The 26,594-nt window shown below is 49.7% G+C and overlaps 1 protein-coding gene across 6 annotated transcripts in view; it reads left to right on the top strand.

Annotated features, from left to right (window-relative positions):
- The window catches only part of SEZ6L (seizure related 6 homolog like), a 185,588-nt gene that overhangs the window by 122,049 nt on the left and 36,945 nt on the right, over nucleotides 1-26,594 (top strand). For all 6 annotated transcript variants that reach the window (XM_027577509.2, XM_027577510.2, XM_027577511.2 and 3 more), the window contains exons 4-9: nucleotides 2,022-2,214; nucleotides 4,233-4,418; nucleotides 8,379-8,544; nucleotides 10,527-10,693; nucleotides 11,078-11,272; nucleotides 12,781-12,919. In XM_027577509.2, coding sequence (XP_027433310.1) covers nucleotides 2,022-2,214; nucleotides 4,233-4,418; nucleotides 8,379-8,544; nucleotides 10,527-10,693; nucleotides 11,078-11,272; nucleotides 12,781-12,919 — 1,046 coding nt within the window. The remainder of the gene's footprint in view (nucleotides 1-2,021; nucleotides 2,215-4,232; nucleotides 4,419-8,378; nucleotides 8,545-10,526; nucleotides 10,694-11,077; nucleotides 11,273-12,780; nucleotides 12,920-26,594) is intronic.

Raw genomic sequence — 26,594 nt, forward strand, 5'->3', positions numbered from 1 at the left:
ATCAAACACAGACACACACACACGCACGCACGCACGCGCACACACACACGCACGCACGCACGCACACGCACACACACACGCACGCACGCACACATAGGGAAGCCCCACCAATTCAATCTGATTCATAAAATTTTGCTTGTAAGTGAAGAATGGAAAAGCAGAGTGGCAGAGTGCTCAAACATCTGGGTTTAAGTCCCAACTCTACCCGTGAAAACTGTGTGACTCTGGGCAAGGGACTTTACCTCTCTGAGCCTCGGTCTCTCCATCAGGAAAATAGAGATGATAATGCTACTAGTTTACAGATTTTCAGGGTGGTACAAATATGACAACGCCCAGAGCATTCAGCCAGAGAGCCTTGCTCGGTGTATGTTACCAATTATCCTCACCCTAGTTCCTGGCCTTCCCCAATTGACCACCCCCCATTTTTGAAAAAAGGAACAAGGAGGGGTGCCTGGGAGTGGGGAACTGTCCAGTTCACTGCCCCACAGGAGAGGACCGGAAAAGAAAGTTCATACCACTTCGTGGTGACAGACCCTTCCAGGCCAAGCTTGGAGGTCTGGATATGTATCTTTTTCTAATGGACAATAAAAAGCCCTCAAAAGTTTTTGAACTGGGCTGGTTGTGACCTAACCAGAACTTTATTTTAGGGAAGTTTTTCTGACTTGCATGGGAAGGATAAAAGGTAAGCCCCTCAGCAGCAGAACCTGTGGTCTTTCCAGCCCCCAGAGCTTAGCACAGTGTGTGGCACATAGTAGGTACTTCATAAATGTTCATGGAATTAAAATGAGCTGGAGGAAAGTTACAGCCCATCTGAATCTGGCACTCGATGGTCCCTTTCCTTCCACTTGGTGTCTAACACTGTATGGAGCTCTTTACCAGGTACAGAGTTCCTTCACTGAGTACCTACTATGTACCAGCCATGGCTATTGGGGGATAGCCCAGTAGGAGGGATATGGTGGTGTGCAAACTGATGCAGTACCTCCCCTAAAGGAGTTCACTGTTGTATGATTGAGACAGACATACTTAGAAGACATTAGAATGCTTGAAAAGGTCTCTTGTGGGTATTTATAGGGGATGTTATAGCATCACAGTGCACAGACGGGCAGGCTTCTTGGTAGCAGGGAAGGTCTCACAGGGAAGGGCAATTTTAGTGGGGCTTTGGTGAATGAATAGGAGTTCATCAAAAAGGAAAAAAGAGTAAGGTGTATAATCTGCACGAAGAAGGGCTCGTGGGGGAGGCCAGCCCTGCCTGGGTGAGGGGCAGAGGGACTGGGATCCCAGACCTCACTAGGAGAGGCATAAAAATCCAAACTGGGCACTGGGAACTGACTAAAGTTCCCACACAGCCCCTACTCCACTTGTATATAAATCCAGTCTGCAGTTCTTTGCAGAAGTTCTGGGAGTTAGAGCCACCGTTTTATAGCATAAGAGAGTGGCTTTGAGAATGCCCTGGAAAGGAGCCCCCCACTCCCTCTTACCAGTTCATGCAGAAAGGGGAAAAATGAATTCAACCTACATAAATATTTATTGAGCAACTGCTATGTGCCAAGCACTCTTCTGGGCACTGGGGACACAGAACAAATGGGGGGGAAAATGCCTGCCTTCATGGAGCTTACATTCTGGTGGAATGCCTTATTCTGTCTTCCTGGAGTTTGGGCTTCAGGCACAAGCTGATCAAGCCCTTGCCCTCCCCCAGCCATCTCCAGGAGCACTTACCCCAGCTGCCAGTGTGCAGGAGGCTCTCTTACAGGACTCATCCATAGACACTTACAGATGTTTGCAGTACCTTTGCCCTGCAGCTTGGGTTCACGCTGGTCCCCCAGTCTTTGGGGAGATGAGGGGAGTCTAGATGTTTCCAGGGCTCTAGATGTTTCCAAGGGGGCTTGTCTGTCCCCTTGACTAGGGGCTGGCTGAAGGCTACTGTGTTGGCATCATCTGGGGTCCTCTGGGAGCTGCACAGCCTGGAAGGACCCTGTCTCAAGCACAACTCAGAGTTTCTGTCTGCCCCTGCCTGTCCGCAGGTGAAGAGCGTGAACCTGTCTGACGGCGAGCTGCTCTCCATCCGCGGGGTGGATGGTCCCACCCTGACTGTCCTGGCCAACCAGACTCTCCTGGTAGAGGGACAGGTTATCCGAAGTCCCACCAACACCATCTCTGTCTACTTCCGGACCTTCCAGGATGACGTCCTTGGGACTTTTCAGCTGCACTATCAGGGTAAGCTTGCACCAAGGCTAATGGAGGCGGGGGAGGAGCCGTAGCTGTTTGTCTCAGTTTCCCTCTGGAGCCAAGGATTCTCAAACTTTTCATGCCGGGGATCCCTCTGGCAGTTTGGTAAAACCTCTGGACCCCGTCTCAGAATCATGTTTTTGAAAGCATAAAATAAAATCTACACAATTAAAAACGAAACCAGTCAGATTGAATTACAGTTGTCAAAATATTGTTTTAATCTGCGATGTCATAATCCCTGTGCTTCTTTATTAACACATTAAATAATAATCTCCCCCGGCAGCTCTGATAATTACTATAATTCCAAAGTACTGAGGAACATAAGAAATATGCCAAGATATCTACTATGATATGAAAATATCTGTGATTTCTCTTGGTGACGAAGTCACTGGTTCTACAAATAGGTCACAGTCTGTTGCCTACATATGTGGTTGAAGGAAATACCACAGTTCGGTTAAAGGTAAATGGAAAACCAGCAAACCACTTTTTTCCATTCAGATCGGCGGCTCCTGAATTTTATAAGTGAATCCCCAGGAGGCGCATGGCCTTCCAGTAAAGAGCCTCAACCCCTGGGGGGTCCGGCTCTCTCTTTTCTTCTGCAATGTTTCTTTCTTTCCTTTTTGTCTGTTTCTGAGACTCCTCTCTTGCTTTGTGTTCGTCTTGCTCGTCTCTCTCCCTTGCTTCTTCCTTCTCGGTCCCCTCCCTCTTTTTTTTTTTGCCTCTTTTGCTTCTTCCTTTCCTTCTCTCTGTCTCTTCTTTCCTTCCTTCCATTCTTCCTTCCTTCTGGCTGGCTGATTCTCTCTCTCTCTCTCTCCCTCTCGTCCCATTTTCCTACCACTGGAGCCCTTCCCATGCATGACCTCAGGTTACTTCCCTGAGCCAGAAGCTCCTCTTTGTCCTTGCCGGATACCTGCATGGAGAGTGGAGTCCGCCCTCACACATCTGGATATTTGGGCACCGTCCATGTTGGCATCATACTGACTGAACATCTGGAAAAACAGTTCTCTTGAAACTTTGCCCTTGGATGTTTCTGAAACAGGGGGATGAGTGTCTATGAGAGTACCTGCCTCATCACCACTTTCCAAGACTGAGACAACCCGCTGTTGTCTTTGTTCATTACAGAATGGAGGTGAAGAAATAGCTTGTAGAGCCCTTGGGTTGGATGTAATCCTCCCAGTGAGTTCTGGGATCACTGATACCTCATGCAGCGGGAGTGATCAGACCACACAGCCGAAAGGGGCAGCTAGGATGGATTTCACATCCTCTTAGGAAAATTGAGGAGCTCAGCATGGCCAGCTAGAGCCTTCTACAGCCCCCGGCTAGATGTTGGACTAAGGAGGCTCTTCCACGGTGTTTCCTGCTTAATCCTTACTGCCACCGGTGAGGTAGGGATGACTGTCAACTCCACTGGAAAGATGAGGAAAGCCAAGTTCAGGGCACTGTGTCCCTTTCTCAAGGTCACACAGTTTCTAAGGGATGGAGGAAGAACATAAACTCACATTGGTCTCCTCCAAAGGCCACGCCTGTGTGTGCCAGGACGGTTATTTTCAGGCTGTCCTATCCTTTAGTATTTCCTGAAGAGCTGCCTATTCTAGTTCTGGTCCAAGCGTGTGTGCATTTTTAACAAACACCGAAGACGTTCGTGCTGGTAGGACTAAACTTACCTGAGTCATATGGCCCCTCCTACACCCAAGGAGAAGGCCGTTCTGCGTCCACATGGAGAGAGGCTCACAAGAGGTGTGGGAACTCATTTTTCACCCCAAACCTGTGGTCTCTGGTTAGACAAGGTGGGGAACTTGGAGCCCAGAAAAAGTGCCAGTCTGGCGGTCTCATCATATGATCAACGAGAATTCCAAAAATACCCACATACTGCCCCCCGCCAGTGCTCTGGAGTCCACAGGGGCCTCATCTTTTCTCCTCAGCACAAATTGGCTCCCGGGATGTGAGTCATGTTCTTCCTCTCCCCGCTCCTAAGGGATAACCGTCTGCCTTTGCATTTCTTCCAGCCTTCATGCTGAGCTGCAATTTTCCCCGCCGGCCCGACTACGGGGATGTCACGGTGATGGACCTGCACCCGGGCGGGGTGGCCCACTTCCACTGCCACCTGGGCTATGAGCTCCAGGGCGCCAAGACGCTGACTTGCATGAACGCCTCCAAGCCACACTGGAGCAGCGAGGAGCCCGTCTGTTCAGGTACGCTCCCACCTCGCCGGACCAGACATGGATAGTTCCCTCAGGGGCGAGACAACAACCCCAGGGCATTAGACTGACCTTAGGGATGGGCGCACAGCCCAGGGGAAGAGACTGCCCCCAAGACGGACAACCGCTGCCGTTGAAATCTTTAGTTTGTGAAAAAGTACACATCACCTAAAATTTACCATTAGCCACACTTAGCACATCGGAAACGCCATGCAACCATCACCACTCTGTAGTTCTAGAACATTTTCATCACCCCAGAAGGAAACCTTATACCCATTAGCACTCGCTCCCCACTTTCCCCTCCCCCCCCAACAATGCTTGGCAACCACCAACATGCTTTCTGTGTCAACGGACATGCCTATTCTGGACATTTCGTGTAAAGGAGAACATACAGTATGTGGTCTTTTGCAACTGGCTTCTTTCGCTCAGGATCGTGTGTTTGAGATTCACCCATGTTGTAGCATGGGTCAGTACCTTGTTCCTTTTTGTGGCTGAGCCATATGCCCGTGTGTGGCTATCAGTGTATTCATTGGTGGACGCTGGAGTTTTCCCCACTTTTTGGCGATGATGAGTAACGCTGCTGTGAACCTCTGTGTACCAGTTTTTGTGTGGACGTATGTTTTCGTTTCTCCTGGGTCCACACCTGGGAGTGGAACCACTGGATCATATGGCAGTTCTGTGTTTAACTTTTTAGGGAATTGTAAAACTCTTTTCCGCAGAGGCTTCTCCTTTTGGCTTTCCCACCTGGCTTGTATGAGAGTTCCGATTTCTCCACATCCTCGCCAGCACTTACTATGTTATTATGTTTTGTTTTCATGATCCTAGCTGTCCTGGTGGGCATGAAGCTTTCTCACTGTGGCTTTGATTTGCATTTCCCTGTTGGCTAATGATGCTGAGCAACTTTCCTGTGCTTCTTGGCCATTTTGTAGATCTCCTAAGGGAAGTACCTATTCAAGTCTTTTGCCTGTTTTTTTTTTTTTAACTTTTTGTTTTTTTATTGTTGTTCTTTATATATTCTGGATGTTAGATCCTTATCAGGAATGTGATTTGCATATATCTCGTCCCACCCTGTGGGTTGTTTTTTCACTTCTTTTTTTTTAATTAATTTATTTATTTGAGAGAGAGGGAGACCATGAGCAGGGGCAGGGGCAGAAGGAGAGGGAGAGAGAGACTCCACAAGCAAGCTCCCTGCTGAGCGCGGAGCCCAACTCCACTCAGGGCTTAATCCCAGGACCCTGAGATCACGACCTGAGCCGAAACCAACAGTCAGGTGCTTAACCGATGCACCACCCAGGCGCCCCATGTTTTTTCACTTCTTGATAGTGTTCGCTGATGCAGAAAAGCTTTTTATGTTGACAAAGTGGAATTTATCTATTTTCTTCTTCTGTGTCTGTGCTTTTGGTGTGCCTGCTGCCACATTTTGAACCCAGTCAATAGATACTGAGACATTGCCAGGGCTGCCATAAATGTTCACAGCAATGCTACGTGATGAGAACCATTACTTCCATTTTACAGATGAGGAAACAGAGGCTCATGGAGGTGAAGTCACTTGCCCAAAGTCACCAGACAGAAATTGAAACGAGTCCAGAGCCCTTCTCTCTTGAGTTGTTTTTCTCAAAGCGTGGTCTACAGACCAGCAAGATGATGACCAATGCATAATCATGGACCCCCTACAGGACCAGCTAAATCAAAATCTACATTTTAGCATGCCCTTGTGTGATTCACACGTACATTATAGATTGAGGAGCTCTGGGTTATGTCACACCGTCCCTGTACCTCTAGGCATAGCCTTGACCATCCTCAGCTCTCAAGAGAGCAAAACCCTATTAGATTCTCAAAAGTTCCAATGGTGGTCAGGAGAGCATAGGTCGCCTGTAATAACTGAGCACCTACTGTGTGCCAGGGCACGAGCCAAGAACAAGGAGACTACTGGGAATAATAATAAATTATTCCTTCCTTCCAGGCATTCAGAGTCAGGGGAATCTGAAAGCAAATGAGGCCTGATGACACATTCCGAGATTTGATTGTTGCAGTGTTGTTCCCCCAAGTACCTTCAGAATTTTTCTTCTTTGCTTTTTAACAAAAGGAAAAAATCCAAACGATAGGGCAGTTGGGCTCTGTGCCTCTCTCACGTTAATTTTTATCTATGTGTGAAATCAGAGAGGAATTAAGCCTCAATTTGTGCTAAGAAAGATGGATGGGGAGCCACTGCTGGCAAATTGAAGCCAAACAGAGCCATCAGTTGGCTTAATAAGGCAAGGAAGGGGAGCAGAGAGGCAGCCGATGAGCAACAGCTTGTGGAGGACAGATGGCCGGTGCCCCCCACCAGGGACAGTGTCCTCCGTCTCCTCAGCTCCTGAGCCTTTGGACAACAATGCTGGCTGTGTTTTCAGCACCTACTCTGTGCCAGGAATGGTGCCAGGTCCCCTACATGCATCATTTCATTGAATCCTCACCACAGCCCTATAAGCAGGGTGGAATCATTAACATGTTTTAATAGTGAACTTGAGGTTCACAGAGTTTCCGTTCTAGATCCACAGCAGGTGAGTGGCACAGGTGGGGTTTAAACCTCTACTTTAGGACAGGAAGGCAGTCAGGAAAGAGACAGACAGAAATGCACACAGAGACACAGACGGACAGGCAGACAGACAGACAGAAGCATTCGCGCCCGCGCGCGCGCACACACACACACACACACACACACACACACACACACACACACACACACACTTCTGTCCATGGCTGAAAGAAGTATTTGGGGAGGTGGGGGTGAGGAAGGGGCTTCTTGGCAATGTCTTTGCTGTAAATCAGCACAATCCAGAGCAGAGCAGAGAGCTATCTACCTTTTTCGCCCACTGCAAGTCCTTATTAGTCATGCAGTCATTCAACAAACATTTAATGAGACCCAAGTATCTCCTAAAAATAAGAAACAGACTACTTCCTCACGTTGGTCTATCTCCCTCCCGTTCACAAATTATTTTTTAATATTTCTTCATTCAATTTTATGATAAAAGTAAAATATATTCTGATTAAAAAATTTTCAAGAAATTCAAAAGTGTAAAGATAGAAGCAAATCACTTTTATATTTATGGTCTCAATAGATTTTTGCAATTAGCTCATTGAAATAGGTGTGGCAGACAGACCATTTTGTAACTTGTTTTTCCCCCACTTAAAATATAGGGAGCATTTTTCTATATTCTCAAGTATTCTTTAAGAACATGATTTTTAATAGCAAGTGAATGGAGTGCGTTTATTCCACCAAATAGCTGTGTGTGGACATGTGTGTTGCTTCTCATTTTTCCCTCTTAAAAGCATGCCAGCAGTGAACACTCTCATTCATAAATCTTGGTGAAAATCTCCAAATCTTCTTTTTAACATAAATTCCTGGAACTTTAATGACTAAGTCAGAGTTTGGGAACATACTTTCTAGATTTTTCTCCAAATTGCTCTCCTGAAAGGTCATAGCAATTTGCATTCTAACCAGTTATGAGTGAGAGTGCCCATTTCCCACCATGTTTCCCATTGGCAAGTTATGACTGCCTTTTACCTTGACCAATCAGGTGGATGAAAATAGAATACAATCTAGATTTTCCTTTCTTTCATTATGAATGAGGCTGCATTTTTAGTGCTTACTAAATACTAAAAGTGTATTTCTTCTTTTGTGGACTGCCTATTTATGTCCTTGATTACCATCTTATAGTGAAGAATCAGGGCACAGCCAGCGCCATGGAAGAATCCTTAAATCACAGTTGTTCCCTACCATGGAACACACAAGGGGGTGGATCCAGTCATGGCATGAGGTCTCCTCTCAAACAGGATGAAACTCATCCAAGATGAGAAACATTTTACCATGTCTCCCTCTTCCAATCCTGTTGCCTTCCACTGAGGGGTAGGGGTGAGGATCTCTCTCTCTGCTCTCCTCTCATGATCACCCCCCCTATTTTCCACCCCCAGCCCCTTGTGGAGGGGCTGTGCACAATGCCACCATTGGCCGGGTCCTCTCCCCAAGTTACCCAGGAAACACTAATGGGAGCCAGTTCTGCGTGTGGACCATCGAAGCTCCAGAGGGCCAGAAGCTACACCTGCATTTCGAGAGGCTGTCATTGCATGAGAAGGACAGGTAAGCCTCTGAGGGCTTACCCCAGCAGCCTCCTTCCTTCCCAGAGTGTCGGAATGTGGCTAGGTATCTGGAGTCTTGAAATGGCTTGTGGAGGTAGAGAAAGGAAGGGCTGGGGAGGTTGGCAAGGATATTAGACACCATCTTTGATCTCCTCCTTTTACAGGTAAGGAAACTCGGACATACAGAGGGAAAGGGACTTGCCCCAGGGCGCATATCAGAATAGGGAAAGAGGCCTATTTCTCCTGCACATCCCTCTTTGCAGTTATCAAGGAGGGAGTACTCGCTGAGCACCTGCTCAGCACCCAGACACGCACTAAGCTCCATGGAGAACCGGAGAGAAGTAGCGAGACGTGGTTTCTGGTTTGATAAGAAACTGATGTGGAAATACTAGACAGGAAGGAGCTAGGGAGAAGTTACAAGGCGATACTTAAGCAAGAGCATGTCTGTAAACTCTAAGTAATACTCATAGAATCCAGAATCTTAAAACTTTCATAGTCTATGACTTTATGCTAGAATATTCTCAAATATTCTAGAAAATAGGGCTTTAGCTGCTTAGATTTGCTGCCTTAGGTTGTGTTCCCTTGGAAATGGACATGGAGACAAGGATGTTAGGGGAAGTTGCTCATTTGGGAGTTAATCCGAGGAAGCACTAGTAGAGGCATGGGACAGTGGGCAGGGAAGGGAAAGGAGTCAACACAGTTTGTGTTAATGAGCAAGTCACCATGGGGGCAGCTGGGGCTCTATCCACTGGGGGCCTCCAAGAAACTATTGAGCATGCCTCAGAGTGGTCCTTTTGGAGGGGTGAGGGAGCTGGGGTATTTATCTACCACCCCCCCATCCATCATTGGATGAGAGATGCTCCTGGACACATTAACTCCCCAGCACTGGCCCCCACCCTTTGAGCTGGTTGAGCTGACTGGGAAGCCGGGCCCCTCCTCATCCCAACCACGGTGGATACATGGCAAAATGAACAAACTGTGGCTTCAACATTTATGCATTTTGGTAACATTAGAAATTCATCTGGGCAGCATAAGATAAACCCTTTTTATGAGTCACGGTAAAAAAAAAAAAAAAAACCTCAGAGGATTTTAAAATGTCTGTTTAGGACTCCATAAAAGAAATTTATCTAGTTTGTATACTATTTCTTTCCCTAGTTTTGCATAATTTCTTTAAAAATACCAAGACTAGCAAGGACTCAAGTATCAAATGGTTTTAATAACAGTAAAAATGAATACCAACATTTTTTGTAGCACATTTTATTTTTCAGGGCACTTGATCCTGTCGTATTCTCAAAGCCCACCTGTAAAATAGGTAGGAGAGATGTTATGATCCCTCCTTTCATGGCTGTGGAAACTGAGGCTCACAATGTGCTGAGACTTACATAAACCCAATCGGTGGAGAATTAGGAAGTGAAAATCAGAACTCCTGATTCCACACACAGAGCTCTTAGGATATCAGAATAAAAGACAAAGCCTGTTAGGAGTCAAATGCTTAACAAATTTGAATTATATACCTACTCCATCCTGGGCACATTATGCACATGGCCTCTAACCCCTATACTCTGATGTAAGTAGGTGTGATTGTACCCATTTTACAGATGAAGAAACAAAGACTCCGTGATGTGAAGTGTCCTTGTCCAAAGTCACACAGCTCAAAAGGTTACAGCACTGGGATTCTGGGTTGTCTGACTACCGTTCTTTCAGCCCATTAATCTCTTCTTCTCAATTAGTAATAATAATTAGTACCCATTAATTAGTTTGATTCATTACATCACACGCATCATTTTTCCTACAACTTTAGAATCCATCCATGAGTCTAGGACAAGCATTCTACAGAAGAGGAAACAGGTTGCCTAAGGTGGTGCAGCTTGTCTGAAGAAGTCGGGGGCGAAGTCGGGATCTGCGTCTGGAAATGAGGCTCCAGAGGTGGTATTCATTGTACAGGTGTAGTGATCCTCCTGTGCTTCCCCCTCCTCCCGCCAGGATGATGGTCTACAGTGGCCCCACCAACAAGTCTGCTCTTCTCTATGACTCCCTCCAAACCGAGAACGTCCCCTTTGAGGGTCTGCTGAGTGAGGGCAACAGCATCCGCATTGAGTTCACCTCTGACCAGGCACGAGCAGCCTCAGCCTTCAACATCCGGTTCGAGGGTGAGTGTCCCCGATGGCGTGGACAAAGAGGAAGCATGGCAGAGCTGGGCTGGGTCCTGGGAGCTAGAAATCTGACCTGATAAGAGCAAAGGAGACCCAGACGGCCAGACTGACCCTTTGACTTCCAAAGGCGGACTCTGCAGGGTTGGGAGGGCAGAAGTTTGGATTCCCATCTTAGAGATGAAAATAATGAGGTCCCAAAAAACGAAGTGAATGGTCCAAGGGCCCTGAGCAGGTCAGCTGGAATTGAAACACAGGATCTGGTGCCCATTTTCCTTGGAGTTTCCCTAAACAGCAAGAGGGGACCCATCTTCTGAGATCGAGCACTATGAGGAGCCCCTGCTTCATCTGAGCTGCTCCCCCTCTTTTGTATCCCCACCCTAGCCTTTGAGAAGGGCCACTGTTATGAGCCCTACATTCAGAATGGGAATTTCACCACATCTGACCCGACCTATAACATCGGAACCATAGTGGAGTTCACCTGCGACCCCGGCCACTCTCTGGAGCAGGGTCCAGCCATTATCGAGTGCATCAATGTGCGAGACCCCTACTGGAATGACACAGAGCCCCTATGCAGAGGTGAGTGGCCCCACTGTCCTTCTCCCGAGGCGCCTCAGGGACCTCCACCCCCTCAGATGAAAAGTCCAAGGGAGGAGTCTAGAAGTATATCGCAAATTTACATAACCAGTTTTAGCATTAGAACCCTTTCCAGGGCTCACTATCCTTTGGGTCAGATTTGCTGCCTGTCCTTAAGAAAATTCCAAAATTGATAAATTTTTAAAGGTGCCCCTTCCTCCAAGCACAGACCCTGTAGTAGTGCATAGCTTAGTGAAAAGATCTCTGCCTGGAGTTCAGCTCCTCTATACCCCCCTTGCTGTGTACTTTTGTGCAGTGCACAACCCAGCCAACCACACATGGCAGCCCTGAGTTTAATTAATGATGATGATGATATTAATAATAGTTGACAAGGGCCACATGTGCATTATCTGATTTAATCCTCACTACGACCCTGTGAGGTACATAGCATTGACCCCCTGTACAGGTGAGGAACCTGAAGCTGTGAAGTGATATTCCTAAGAACAGACTAAGGGTAACTGGCAGAGGTGGAAATGAAACTTGGGTCCTTTCTGTCCTCAGAGCCCTGTGCTCTGAGCCCCTCTGGACAGCACTGGCTGGGTAGAACCCTCATTTCCATGGGCTCTCACTGCCCGGCCCTGCCTCTCTTCCCATATTCAAGGCCACAGAGCCCCCTTGAGCCTGGATGCACTTGGAGCATGTGGTGTAATGAAGATAGCCCTGGCTCCGGCAGCCACCGCCTGGATGGCGGTTGGCAGGAAATCATAGCTTCGTCGTGGTGAGGGATTGATCCCTGTATTAAATGTGCTGGTTTAACAGAGCGGAATTTATTGGTGCTTTGGCCTCTGCCACATTGAGAACTTTCCAAAGCGGTAAACAGAGTGGAATTTAAAGAGCCAGGCGCAGAGCACGGCCACATCTCTACTTCCAGCTCAGAGCTGGGCCCTTTGGCAGTAATGTTAACTAAGAAGTATTGAGCCTTTACCCTGGGTCAGGTGCTCTGCTGCATTTGACCCCCATGAGCTCAGTTAAACTCCAGAATAACCCAACAGAGCCAGTGAGCAGTGGTGTTACTGCAGCTTTACAGAGAGAAGGAACTAAGACTCCAAAAGGTTGCATGCCTCGTCATTGAGTCTGTGGGGGCAGAGGCAAGACTCGAACCCAGGTCCACCTGAATGGAATGTAGCATCTGTTAGCCACTACTCGCCGTGCCCAAGAATAGGGCTGTTGAGGAATCATCGGGAACGTTGAGCTCTGTCCTTGATCCTGAAAGAACCACAGCGCCCTTAGCCCCTCCTTCACCAACACTCAGCTAATGGAGGCAGGCAGCCAGCCCTAACTTAATCATCCCCCACACATGCACAGACTGCCTGAGGGGCAGGCACCTGCTCTTGGTACATGGCGAGCCGTGACAGTCTGACTTCATAGCCCACACTTAATCCCTATGCCATACTGGCTTCCTTCTGAATAACGTGCATCTGTCTCTGTCTATCTGTCTCTGTCTTCTACAGCCATGTGTGGTGGGGAGCTCTCTGCCGTGGCCGGGGTGGTGCTGTCCCCAAACTGGCCAGAGCCGTATGTGGAAGGTGAAGATTGTATCTGGAAGATTCACGTAGGGGAGGAGAAACGGATCTTCTTAGATATCCAGTTGTGAGTGTTTATGATGGGTGGACCTCCAGTCCAGCCTGTTTGGGGAAGAGATGGGTCCCACTTTGTTCTTTCAGCCAGTGTTAAGGAAGCATCTGCTAGGTGTCAGGGACTGTGTGCAAAGAGCTGGAGTCCCAGTGGCGGGAGAAAGGACAACATCATGCACACACAGACGAACGAAAACATCATGCACAACCTAGCCTCCAGACATTCCATCTACGGAGGAAGCAGGCATTGAAAGTAGAAATGCACCCACAATGGCATACCGTAAATTTGGTGAGCAATGTAAGGATATATGAATGGTGCTATGAGATCTTACAATGGGGATTCGATACAAAGAGGAAGGTCAGAAAAGCCTTCCCTGAGGATCCGATACTAAAGCTCAGAACTAGTGAATGAGCTGCAGTAAATATAGCTGAAAGGAACAGAATAAGCAAAGGCCCTGTGGCAAGAACAAGCACAGCATTTTCGAAGGACTGAACAACCAGTGTGGTCAGGAGGCGGGGGGAGGTATAACGCATACCGTCTGTACCATAGCAGGTTGTTTTCTTATCTGTCTCTCTCAACTAGACCCAAAGGTCCCTGTAGTCTGCAGGGCTTGCTCTGATTTATCTCCGTCCTGGGATCTAACACAGAGCTTGCCACAGAGTGGGCACTCAGGAGACCAGTGCTGCATGGAGAACTATAGAATGGATGGAGTTACCCGGCTGTGGGGCTGTTTGCTGTACTCAGTGGGGGTGCCCATGAGATGCTCCATCCAGAACTTTCCCCCTGCTGAACTCCCCAGGGATGGGGAGAAACAGACAGAGACAGATGGTCGTGTCTAGAGAAGAAGAAAGGGCTTCTGGGCAGACCCAGACACCATGGCTTGGACAGTGGAGGGCAGTGGAGGCAATGCCAAGTTCTGAAGAGCCTCTCTGGAGGCAACCAGGCCCCCGGCTGTGGGGGGGGGGCGTAGGGGGGAGGGCAGCGCTCCCCTCCAGCCTGAAGTAGAAACGCAGTCGGCTGGGAAGTGAGACCCAGGCTGCCTTGCTCTTCAGAGGAGACTTGCAAGAGGGGAGTTATCTGCAAAATTATGATAAAATTTTGAAGCCGTCCCTTAAAGGCTGGGGAGGTGTCCTCGGAGGCTGCCCCAGGATCTTCTGCTCCAGTCGAATCGAAGATTTACAGACCTTGCACAGTTGCCCTTTGTGGACCTGGGGCCAGGCCAACCTGGGTCAGCATCCCGCCCCCACCCCTCCCCAGCTGTTTCCTTTGGGCTTCTCTCTGGCTTTGGCTTTTCCCATCGGTTACGAGGGTCTTGGAACATCAGTGTTTTGTGGCTACTGGAGGCAGCTTGTAAGCATCCCTTGCCCGTTCCCACCCTCGCTCACTCCTCGGTGCCAGTTCACCCCTTCCTCCTGTTCTCAACTCTCTGACTTCTAGAGTCTGGTATGAAGTGCTCATTCACTCAAGAAGTAGTTTCTGAGTTGTCTACTATGAGCCAAACCCGGTTGTAGGCACTGGAAAGGCTCTGGCAGCTACCCCTTGCACAGTAAAGTTTATATTGGAGCAGAGCAGGTTGGATGGTCTCTATTAGCTCTGGTGGGGGGAGGGAAAATACATATGCACCTACTGTGTGCAAGCACTAAGCCAGGCGCCGGAGGTCCAGTTGTGAGAAAACAGAAGTATCTCTGCCCTCACTATCTAGTGGGTGAGGCAGACATGAAACTATATGCGGCGTGGTGAGAGCAGTGATAAGGAGGACAGGCCACTGAGGAGGCCTCAGTGAAACCAAGGAGGGCTTCCAGGAGGAAGGGACTTCTGAGCTGGGATGAAAGAGAAGGTAGACAATGATGAGGGGAAAGGAAGAGTGTCCCAGACAGTGAGAACAGAATGTGCAAAGCCTGGAATTGAGAGAGAAGGTGGCCAGCTTAGTGACTTGAAAGAAGTTTAATGTGGCTGGAGCATGGAGATCAGGTACGGGTTACGGAAGGAAAGGGTCCAAGGGAGACCTGGCATCTTCTTAGCTGAAGCTTCAAATGGAGCACTCTTTTTCTCAAGCTGTTTCCTCTGGGAAGCCTTCTGTGGCTCCCTACTGCCCTGATGATAAATATGAATGTGTGGTCCTGGTTTATGAGCACCCCACCACCAGAAGTTCCTAGCAAGTCACCTCAATCTTCAGCCAGGAGAAGGAGAAACTAATTCCTGGTATCCTGGCTTCTCTTGCAGAAGGTCCTCCCAGCCCCATGCCCCCAGAAGTTGTCCATGCCCCCCCCTTCTGCTGCGCTAAGTGGCCTTCTCCTCCCAGCGTGCCCCCCAGACGCGCAGTTCTGCTTCACCAAGACTGGCCCATGTCTCCCCTTGGTGTCACAGGCCTGGATGAGGAAACAGGAAACCGGAGCCCTTGATTGCACTCTCTCTAGGCATCAAATACTCAATTAACCTTCCGCTTGACACTAGATGGGGTTTTATTTCCACTGCAGAGCGCGCGACGGGGCAGCCGATCCAGGAACCCGAGCAATTAGGTTCCTCAAAGCCAGGCCACCACTGGCATCTGCATCAGGAAGGGACCCCTTGCGGGGGGGGGCGGGGGGAAGGTGTTGTCTCTTCTGATCATCCTGGCAGCCCCAGATATGAGTGTTGGTGGGGAGAGAGGAGCCCCGACTTCCCTCCTCCATGCCCTGCCAGGGATCCCTGAGCAGCCCCAGACCCAGCACCAAGCCTCTCTGGGCTTCACATTCCCCCTCTGCAAAGCGATGGGCTGCCTTGAGCCAAGAGAATGCAGACTCAAACTCATGGAGGGCCAGGCGAGTAACGGAGAATGGGAACTGGGGCCAGTGTGGGGTGATGTGGAGGGGAGGGATCTGTGATGGAAGGGGTAGTTCATCCCCACCAGAAATCATTTAAATTTGGTTTTTTTTAGAATAATGCCTCTCCCCCACTCCAAAAAAAAAAAAAAAAAAAAATAGTGTCTGCTGGCTGGGTCCAGACTTGAGGGGCCACCAGTCTGAAAGCTTTGGTCTACATAGGGATGAAGGTTCTCTCGATGCCGTGTTGAAGAAAGCGATTTTCATCACTGAGTGCTTCCTATTTGCAAAGTGCTTTGCAGACACGGATTTATTTCCTCCCCAGAGTAATCCTGTGGGGGCACTACAGCTACTCTATTCAACTCGTATTCCCTGCCTTCTGACCTCTTCCCTGGGGTGTCTAAAAGGCCTCCCGAATAAAGGGTATCCAAAGTTAAACTCCCAATTTCCCTTCTGCAAACCTGTTTCACTCCACCTGCCCATCTCAGTAAGGAATCATCCATTCTACCAGCTGCTCAGGACAAAAGGACTCGGGATTGTTCTAGACCAGTAGAATGGGTGTGTGTCCAAGAACTGGCTTTCTTGGCAGTGGGGTGGGGAGAAACACCTTGATTCACGGCATTTGCCAGTTTCCGTGGTGTAAATACTCCCACCATGGCCCATTTTGAGCTACTAACACAGTGCCAACAGAATCACTAGATACCCGGACGTTTAACAATTGACTCGTGTGAGCCAGTGTGCGCTGCCGGCTAGAGCATGCTCACTGCGAATCGGGTTCTTCTCGTTCTCGCACACCCTATCCCCGAGTCCTCGGTACCTCCTGTTGATTCTAGAATTCAAGAACCAGAAGATACCCAGAGTCTAAGCACGTGTGTCACCCCCACTGCTGCCAGCAGGGCCCACGTCTTGTCCCAGCGTTATTCCAGAAGCATCCTGCCTAGTCTCCCTGCTCTTGCTTTTGTCCCCTTTGGGGCTGTTTGTAACCCACCACCCTGAGTGATCTTGTTAAAACCTAAAGCAAGTCACATCATGCTCTGCTTCAAAGCCTTACAGTAGCTCTACATTTTACCTAGAATAAAAGCCAAAGTTCTTACAAAAGGCCCCATGTGATCTAGCCCTGGTCACGTCTCCTGTTTCATTTCTTTCCACTCCTTGTTCTCTCCATTTGGCCACACTGGCTTCCTGGTTGTGCCACAAACATACCCCAGGGCCTTTGCGCTGGCTCTCTCTTCTCCCCCTCCCGCAGCCCCAGGATGCTCTGCCCTGAATATCCTGCATAGCTCACCCCCTAGCTTCTTGTAGGCCTCTGCTCACAAATCGCCTCCTCTGAGATGTCCCCCAACACCCTGATCTAAATCAGCATCTGCCTTTTTTTTTCAAGATTTTATTTTTAAGCAATCTCGACACCCAACGTGGGGCTGAAACTCACAGCCCCCAGATCAGGAGTCACATGCTTCGCTGACTTAGCCAGCCGGGCACCCCAGCATCTCTGTCATTCTTGCTATTCTTTGGCCATAACTGGGTTGGGGGTGATGACCCCCACTGAAGACCCACTCTAGATTCTGCCTCTAAGTCTATGACGGCAAATCCTTTGATACTATAATTCTATAAAACCTTCTCTTGGGGATCTTCCCACAATGATTATTTTACCTGATAGATTTTAACCAAAATCTTATCTCTTAACATTGCTGGTCATGTAATAAATATAGACTTATTGATAAAAGGAAGCCACATCTCGATGGTCTTTCCATATTTTTCTGAACTTTTTTCCCCTCCTTGTGCATTGGAGGCAGCTGGACATGAATTTGGGTTCGCATTCTGGCTTTGAAACCTCATGGCTGTATGGCCATGAGAAGGTGTCTTGATTTCATTGGCTCTTATTTATTTTATTGAGCACCTACTATGGGCCAGGCATTGATCTACATACTGCCGTTGTAGCAGGGAATCCAACAGAAAAAATAAATCCCTCTATTCTCATGGACGTGACATTTTAGGTTGGAGGGGGCAACATGCTTCAACAAAGATGACAACGTGTGGTACGTTGGGTGGCGCTAAGTGCTATGGGGAAATGTGAAGCAAGGTAAGAGTATCAAGAATGAAAGGGATGCTGGGGATGGCATTCTACATCATCTCCATTTGATAGATGAGCAAACTGAGGGGCAGACAGTTCCCACTGCCGGGAACTGGCAGACTCTGTTTGCCATGCCTCCGGGGTCTGGGATCCCCACCAGCCCTTGAAAGGAGCCAGAGGAAGCCCCGTGTGTCTGGAGCGCAGGGACGCGGGAGAGGCAGCATCGGTGAGAAAGGACCAGCAGGCGGCGGTGGAATCAAGTGGGGCCTTGAAGGCCACGTTAGGAAGTCTGCGCTCGCCCAAACTGGGCAGCAGGGGAAGGGCTTTAAGCCGTTAACGCGGATTAAAAGCTTTGCCGAGGGGAGCCGAGTCCTCCGGTCAGCAGCCTCGGGCTCTCCCCGGCAAACTCTGGCACGCGCCTGGCGTCGTGGCATCTGGACCTGGCACCCCCTTCCTCCCACAGACGGAGTGAAAATAGCATTTCACCAGCCAGGGTTACGTGAGGCCCGAGAGCTGCTGGGTTTAATTTATCTTGCTTGGTTTCCGCTGACAGTTTTAGTAAACCAATTTGGGTTTGATAGTAAAAATAATTCTGTCCTCAGGGCCCCTCACACCGCCTAAGCGCTTGCAATTGTTACTTAGCGCCTTGGTGAGGGGGAAGGAGTTTGCACTGTTGACTGAGCGGGGGTAGGTGGCCCGTAGTAGGTGTTGCGCACTGTCTGCTGAGTCACGAGGACGTACACCACGTAAACCACGCGTGGCAGGCGAGAGGGGGACTTTTCTCCCCTTCATCTACCGGGCGGGTTTGTTGATGCTGTGGGCGCTCGCCTCTCGGCTCCCGTGAGTCAGCATCTATAAAGGACCTACTATGTGCCAGACCACCCCCCAGCGGCAGGCTTTATACCCATAAGCAATAGAGAGCATGATGCACGTCACGACACATTATTATGCTGAGATCATAACGGCATAAATTAGAGCTACGGGGGTAGAGATCATTACAGAAAGGAAGTTACCTACATTAGAGAGAATGTAAGCAAAGTGCGGTGCATGGGGTCCGGCTCGTCGCTGGCACTTCATCAATGGAGACTGGGATTACCAGGACTCCTTATAAGATATTATGGTCACCACGTCCTGGGTTTGCAAATGACAGAGAGCTTGTTAAGTGGCATTCTTGGGTCACACAGCTAACAGAGGACTGAGCCAGGGTTAACATACACACCATAGCCTCCATTTTTAGGGACTTGAACAGGCTTTTGGGGGACCAGCCATATGTCTCTGTGAGGCACCAGGGAGGCTCCCGGGCTTCCAGCAACTCAAAGTTCAGGAAGGGAAGTGGTGCCATTATGAGACAACCCGGCGAGATGCGGGCTGAATGGTGTGGCTGGAGAGGTGAGGGTGGGGGAGGTAGCAGGAAGCTGCGTTAGACCTGCTGGCCGTGGGACTGTCACAGAGAGGGTGACATCCGGGCAGAATGCTGGAGAGTGTCAGTTGGCCAAGCTGGAATGGGGGAAGGACATTCCAGGAGGGGCGCCTGGGAGCAGGGCACTCAAGCTGTGAAAACAGGGACGGTTAGACACCAAATGAATGCCCTGAATTGCGGCATTAATTAGAACTGTCTGCCTTGCATTATTGGCATTAGAGGTGGGAAGGGGGATGTGTAATCTTAAAATGAGTCAGGACCCCCCCAGGCTAAACCTCCTTCATACCCCAAATGCCTATTCCTTAACCCATCATGTACCTCTCAGCTCCATCAGCTTACCTAAAACACGACTGAGCATGAGTCTTTTAAAACCTTAAGGGTTTCTGAAATTTCTCTCTCCCTCCCTCCCTCCCTCTCTCTCTCTCTCTCAAGATAAAGCATAGAAAGGAAAATAAAAGAACTAAGTCATTATTGGTGAAGGTATTGCAGAATGGAAGAGCTGGGAGGGGCCCGGAGAGGGGAAGTAACTTGCCTAGCGTCACACAGCAAGTCAGAGCTGGGACCAGAAAAACGACCTAAGTGTGGCTGCAGATGCTGAGCACACTGGTCAGTCACAATCTTGAAAATGCCACATGACAGGGAGACATAACAGCTTCTAGAGTCCAAAAGAGCTACATTTGTAAATCCTGGCTCTGCTACCCCCACTAGCTCTGTGGTCTCAGGCAGGTGACTGCAGGTGGCCGTTCCCGAACTCACGACGGGATGCTTGTTCTCCCTAACCCCAGCGCCTGGTGCACAGCAGGTGCTCGATTAATATCTGTTGAATGAGAGAAAGAGAGGGAGAGAGAGGTGGTGAGTGTGTGAGTTAGTTAAACAATGTGAAGTTCTTAGTAATTTTCTGACATAAAATCAGCAAATAACCACAGTCAACTTTATTTTCACCCCTTCTTCTGTGCCACATTTTATGCTAAATACTCAGCATGCATTATTTCATTGATGGTGACACCATATAAAAAATGTCTTACACTCATCGAGCACTTGCTATTTGCAAGTTGCTGAGCCCTTTACCTGTATTAAATCATTTCGCTCCTACCAGGATACTTAGGTGATGTCACAGTGGCTATCCCCTTTTATTCTTTTTAAAGATTTTATTTATTTATGAGAGAAAGAGAGAGAGAGAGAATGAGCAGGGAGAGTGGCAGAGGGAGAGGGAGAAGCAGGCTTCCCGCTGAGCAGGGAGCCCGATGCGGGGCTCGATCCCAGGGTGCTGGGATCATGACTTGAGCTGAAGGCAGACACTCAACGACTGAGCCACCCAGGTACCCCCTCCTTTTTATTTTTTTCTAAAGATTTTATTTATTTGAGAGAGAGAGAGAGAGAGAGCACGAGCTGAGGGAGGGGCAGATAGACAAGCTGACTTCCTGCTGAGCAGGGAGCCCAGCACAGGGCTCGATCCCAGGACCCTGAGATAATGACCTGAGCCAAAGGCAGATGCTTAACCGACTGAGCCACCCAGGTACCCTGTGGTTATCCCTATTTTACCGATAAGGGAACTGAGGCTGGGAGAGACGAAGTTGCTTGAGGACATCGCTGGGGAGGGACCGAGTCGGGACTCGAACTCAGATCTCCTGGGCCAAAGCCAGTGTTATAACCCCACAATAAATAGTAGAGAGGTGCTCCGCAAGGGACAAATGCCTAGCCCCACCTCACAGAAGAAGAAACTAAGGCTCAGAGAGGTGCCTTTCCCCTTTGCCCCCCATTTCCTGGGACCTATTATAACCATACATCTCTGGAAGAAAAAAGATTCAGCCAGGCTCCATCCAGCTCGCCTTCTCTGACTCTGCTACAGAGCCCAGCCCCAAATCTCTCCCTGTTTATGGGCCCCAACACGGTTCTCTAACCAGGAAATAAAAGGACCTAATAACAAAGCCCAGTAACCATATGATTGATAGCCATGGAGTATTTCTCTTCAGCTACTGCCAACCCTGTTCTGTGCTAAGTTAATTCCAAGCCCTAAAAATTAAGTGCCTTGTCCAGAGGCACTACAGTTCTTAAAACAGGGATGTTGCTGCTTTGGGCTGCAAGAATTCAGCTTGAGATCCAGGCAAGAAAGAAGGGTCAGCAGTCGAGGGCAGCGTTGACCCCAGGAGCACAGATGTCCAGCAGAAATCATGGGAGCAATGGCCCCGGTAGAAATAAAAACCTTCCAATCCATTAGTGGAGGGAAATGGAATTTTCCTGGGGCCAAAAGTTGTAAGGAATCCAAGAACAGCAAAGTTCCTAGATCCCAAATTCCATCCTGTTGCAGATAAGTAAACTGAGGCCTGGAGATCAGAAGAGACTGTCCCAAGGTTACTCTATCAGTCAGCTATTACTGGGTAACAAATGACCCCCAAACTCAACAGCATAAAACAGCAAGCTTGTATCCTTTCTTACGCACCTCCGGGACAGCAAGGCAGTTCTGCTCTCAGCTGGCTCACACGTGCTTCTCTGGGCGTCTCTGGGCAGCGACGGGTTGGGTGGGTGGTTCTGAAGATTTCTTATGTGTTTGGGTGGGTTGGCCGTCAGAGAGTCTGGGCTAACCTAGGGATGGGCTCTGCTCCATCCTCCAACAGCTAGCTCAAGCTTCTTCCCATGGTGACTAGCCAGGGTTCTAAGACGATGAGAAGCAGCATTCAAGGCCTCTTGAGCCTAGACTAGAAATTGGCCCAGCAGCAGCATCTGCCATATTCTATGGCAGGTCACAAAGCAAGAGCCAGCCCACATTCAAAGGGTGGAGAAAGAGACTCCTCCACCTCTTGACGGCGGGTGTTTGGAAGCCTCGCTGCAAAGAGCACGGACACGGGGAGGGACAGAGCTTTGAAATCATGTTTGCACTCAAGCTGCCTTGGCCAGGGAAGAGTGGGGGTTAGAACTCAGGTCTCCTGGTTCCCCGTCCAAAGCCCCTAATGGCATCACTGTGTATGATGGCCCTATGAGGTGGCCCTCACCATCCCCATTTTACCAAAGGAATCCAAGGCTCAGAAAGCTGAAGAACTGGCCTACGATCCCACCGCTTGAAAGTGAAGGAGATGAGATTGATTGGCATTTAGCACCTGGTACCTGGAGTTTATTTTTTTTTAAGATTTTATTTATTTATTTGAGAGAGAGAGCACAAGTGTGGAGGAGAGGGACAAGCGGTCTCCCCGCTCAGCAAGGAGCCCGATGCGGGACTCGACCCCAGGACCGTGGGATCATGACCTGAGCCGAAGGCAGATGCTTAACTGACTGAGCCACCCAGGCGTCCCCAGGTACCTGGAATTTAGAAGGTTCGGGGATGTTTCATTCTCTACACGATGTCTCCAACATGCGGGAGAGGGAAAAAGGCCTTTGCTCATGGTAGTAAATCTTGGGTTCAGGTCCCAGATCTTCTACTTATCTGGATAAGTCACTCCACTTCTCTGAATCTCAGTTTCCTATCTTTAAAATGAGGATCGTAAAGGTACCCACTTCTTAGAGTCCGAGAGGTTGAAACACTTGGCAAGGACCTGGTACATTACACACACTGAATAATTTAATTGGCAGCTATGATGGTGATGACCATGATGAATTCTTACTCCTGGCATGTACACACACTGAGCTCTATTATGCAACCACACACACACACACACACACACACACACACACACACACACACACACACACACACACACGAATGCTCTCACCATGGTTGATTGCCCCTGAGCATGGCATTTGGTGTGACAGTGAGGAATCAAGAGGGTTCATGGAAAAGTTCTAGCCTGGCATCCTCCTGACTGATTGCTACCCGTGGCGTGGTCGCTGGTGACAGGATATCACAAGCTCCAGGATATATCGTCCCACAATACCTGCCTGTTTCCTGCCCCTCAGCCCCTCCATGCTCCTCCCAGCCCTGGTGATGGCGTGAGCCGCTGTGGGAGGGGGAGGGGACCCGCCCCCTGTCCTGAGCTGGGCCGTCCGCCTTGCCTGTGCACACCTAGAGCTCAGGGCGTTCGAGTTGTTTTATAAAGCCCTGACATGCAGTAGCCTCGCGCACTGACTATTCAGGGGGTTTACTGAGGGCTCACCATGTGGCTGCTATCGCCCTAGATTACCCGAGGCCCAGAGATAACAACTCCCACGGATTGAGCCCTTCCCGCCAGCCAGGCTCTCCGCGTGCCCAGTACCCGGGTCAGCTTACTTAATTCTCAGAGCAACCAAGGAGTCCACATGCTGAGGTCCCCCGCATCACCGAGGAAGACACAGACACTCAGAGGGGCTCTCGGTGGCTGGCCAGCTGGACGTGGGGGTGCCAGGGTTGGCACCCGGCTGCCTGACCTGGGTCCGTGGGCCGCACCACCTCTCGGCCCTGCCTCTCGGAGCGGAAGCGACGCGATCCTGACGGCAGCCGGCGGCCTGGAGCGTTCTGAGCGGGCCAGCGGCATGGTCAACGCTGCGGTGTGGACAGTGTATGGGGCCGGAAGCCCTGACCGTGGCCCCCTGATGGCCGTGGCCCGGGGAGGCCCCTGGACCCCAGCCTGGCGCCTCCCGGGAGAGCTCGGGTGAGCCCTCGAGGTTTGGCCCTGGAGGACGCTTCCTGCGCTCGGCCCACACGCCCCGCGGAGCCTTGTGGCTGCTCGGCTGAGCCCCGCCAGGCGCCACGACGGGTGCCTTCTCTGCGCGCGTCGTGATGGGGATTCGGAATGACAGGGACACATCCAGCCGCGGTCAGCTCCTGCTGGGGACAGCTCTGAACATCTTCCTCCAGCCATGCGGACCCCGGGGCCACCACTGCCTGTGTGTGTGTGTGTGTGTGTGTGTGTTCTTGTGTGTGTGCGCGCGTGGGTATCGCCACCCCTATGTGCGTGCACCACGCACTTCACACACACACACCGCACACCATACACACACACACACACACCACATACACACCACACACCATACACACACACACACACATACACATACACACCACACACAATACACCACACATTACACACACATCATATACCACACACACACACACACACACACACGCACCACAAATCCCAATCCACCCTTAATTACGCTCTTATTTAATTATGCTTTAATGATGGTCTCTCAGGGTCAGCTCTTGCACCCTGACTTAGGGGTCCTAATGAAGAAGGCCTTTATATATTTGGAGAAACTCCTATCCAGAAAGAGGAAGTGGTGTGGGCATCTCCACACAGGAAAGTCATGGCAGGGCCACAGATCTGTCCGTGGTCACACTTGGGTCCCAGAGGCCCAGGCTTCACCAACCTACATCTGAACCCTGGTATTCCCACCCTGATGCCTTCATCGCTGCTGAATGGGGAAGGGGGGAAATGTGGGGTCCAACTTCCCAAACAGAAGGAAAACATGAAGCACAAGGAGACCATGGCCATTGTTAATTCATTTTTTTACAGTTCATGGATTCTGAGATTATCATCTGGGGAAACTGAGGCCCAGGCTGGGCAAGAGACTCATCCATAGTCACAGAGCAGGGAAGTGGCAGAGGGGGTGGCTCCCAGCGCGACCTCCTGATACCGGGTTTTGCTGCCACACCACCCTACCCCTGTCCCATCATCCCTTTGCAGGACTGTATCATTCATCACAAATATTCTTTTAAAGGCAAAAGATGCTCTTTTAATCAAATTCCTGGCCCTAATTATCTCCTTTACAGCTCTCCACAATATTATCCCCATCTTGCAGGTGAGGACACTGAGGCTCAGGAGGTTAAGCCACTTTCTCAGGGTCACGCAGCTAGAAATCGGCACCTCGAAGGTTTGAATCAGAGCCCATTCTCCTAGCACTGCCTCTCAAGATGGCAAGCAAATCACCAGGCTGGTTAAGGACTGACTTTTTCATAGGCAAACCAGCCAGGAGCTGCTGGGTTTTCTCCTGATCCACGATGCTGGGTGTGAAATGTCTTGTCATTGACCTTGACGAAGCTTTGCACACCGTGTTCGGAGATGGCCCCGCCAGCGATGTGGAAATGAGAAGCAGCTCGGCCCAGGGGTGGTCCCAGAAGAAAGGCATGTCCGGCACGGGAGTCTCATTCTTCTTTTTCTCTTTGGGGATGAGAGGGGGAATTGGTGGAGAGGGGGAGAGGTGGAGATACCCGAGTAGGGAAGGAAGGCGGTGGAGAACAGAGTCTGAGCCTCCTCCACACTGAAATCACAGTGCAGCAGTGTCTTTGGGTCCTGGCTGCTGGTGCAGCCTCTTGGAGAATCTTGAGGGACACTGACCCCGGGGCCCACCCCCCAAGATGCTGAGGGTCTGATTGGTCTGGAGTGCAGCCTAAGCACCATGGGGAGCGTTCAAATCTCCCCAGAGAGTCTCACGTGCAGCCAGGACTGAGATCCACCGACCAAGGCTGGGCTCTGAGCCTGACCTCAAAGGGCGCCTGGTGAATGTCTCGGGAGAGAGAAAGCACAAAAAAGGCAATAAGAAAACTGCATTTTTTATGCATTCAGGTGTCCTTTCAGGGAGCCAGAAAGATTGGTCTTTTATGTCCTCCCTGGAGTTGGCATGGTTTCTTGTTCTGTCTGCCATTTTATCAAATTTAATTGAAACCAAATGAGCACTGGATCCGCAGAAATTCCATGGTGCCGAGGGCTGTTGGTGCTGGCTCTGTGGCATCATGAAGGAGCACAGAGGCCTTGGGACCTGAGCCTTTCTAGACTCCGTTTATTCCTCTGTAAAATGGGATTCATGACATCGCTTTGTGGTTGAGGGGATCCGATGAGAAATGGACACAAAGGAACTCTGAACAGGTCTTTTTAGAAAAGTTTTAATGTACCTAACACTGTATTTATGGGCTTTGGTTCTCTTCCCCCTCCCCCAGCTTTATTTAAAGCTTATGGTTTATTTAATCACCATCTCTATGGTCCCATGTAGGTCATGCCTTAATTGCAACACAGTGTTTTCTTAAAGTCATTCAAACCCTCTGAGCCTCAGCTTGCCCATCTGGAAAATGGAGAGAAATTCACCATAATTCACCCATGTAAATGACATTTATCTCACCTGCGCCAAGCCCTGGGCTGGGCTCCAGGGATACGGGGTAGAAGAGCATATGGTTTCAGGGGCGCCTGGGTGGCTCAGTCAGTTAAGCATCTGCCTTCAGCTCAGGTCTTGATCACAGGGTCTGGGATCGAGTTCTGCGTCTGGTTCTCTGCTCAGCGGGGAGTGTGCTTCTTTCTCTCTCGCTCACCCTCTCTCTCAAATAAATAAATAAAACCTTAAAAAAATAAAAGAGCATGTGGTTTCAGGGAGTTTGGGCAATCTGGTGTGGGAGCCGACAGAGGGTCTGCCTCCCAACAACGTAGGTTTGGATTCTGTCTGTCCTCTATGACCAGCTTTTGAGCTGTAGCGTCTTCTTCACTGCTGGGTGCCTCAGTT

The sequence above is a fragment of the Zalophus californianus genome, chromosome 14 (assembly GCF_009762305.2).
Source record: "Zalophus californianus isolate mZalCal1 chromosome 14, mZalCal1.pri.v2, whole genome shotgun sequence".
Taxonomy (NCBI): domain Eukaryota; kingdom Metazoa; phylum Chordata; class Mammalia; order Carnivora; family Otariidae; genus Zalophus; species Zalophus californianus.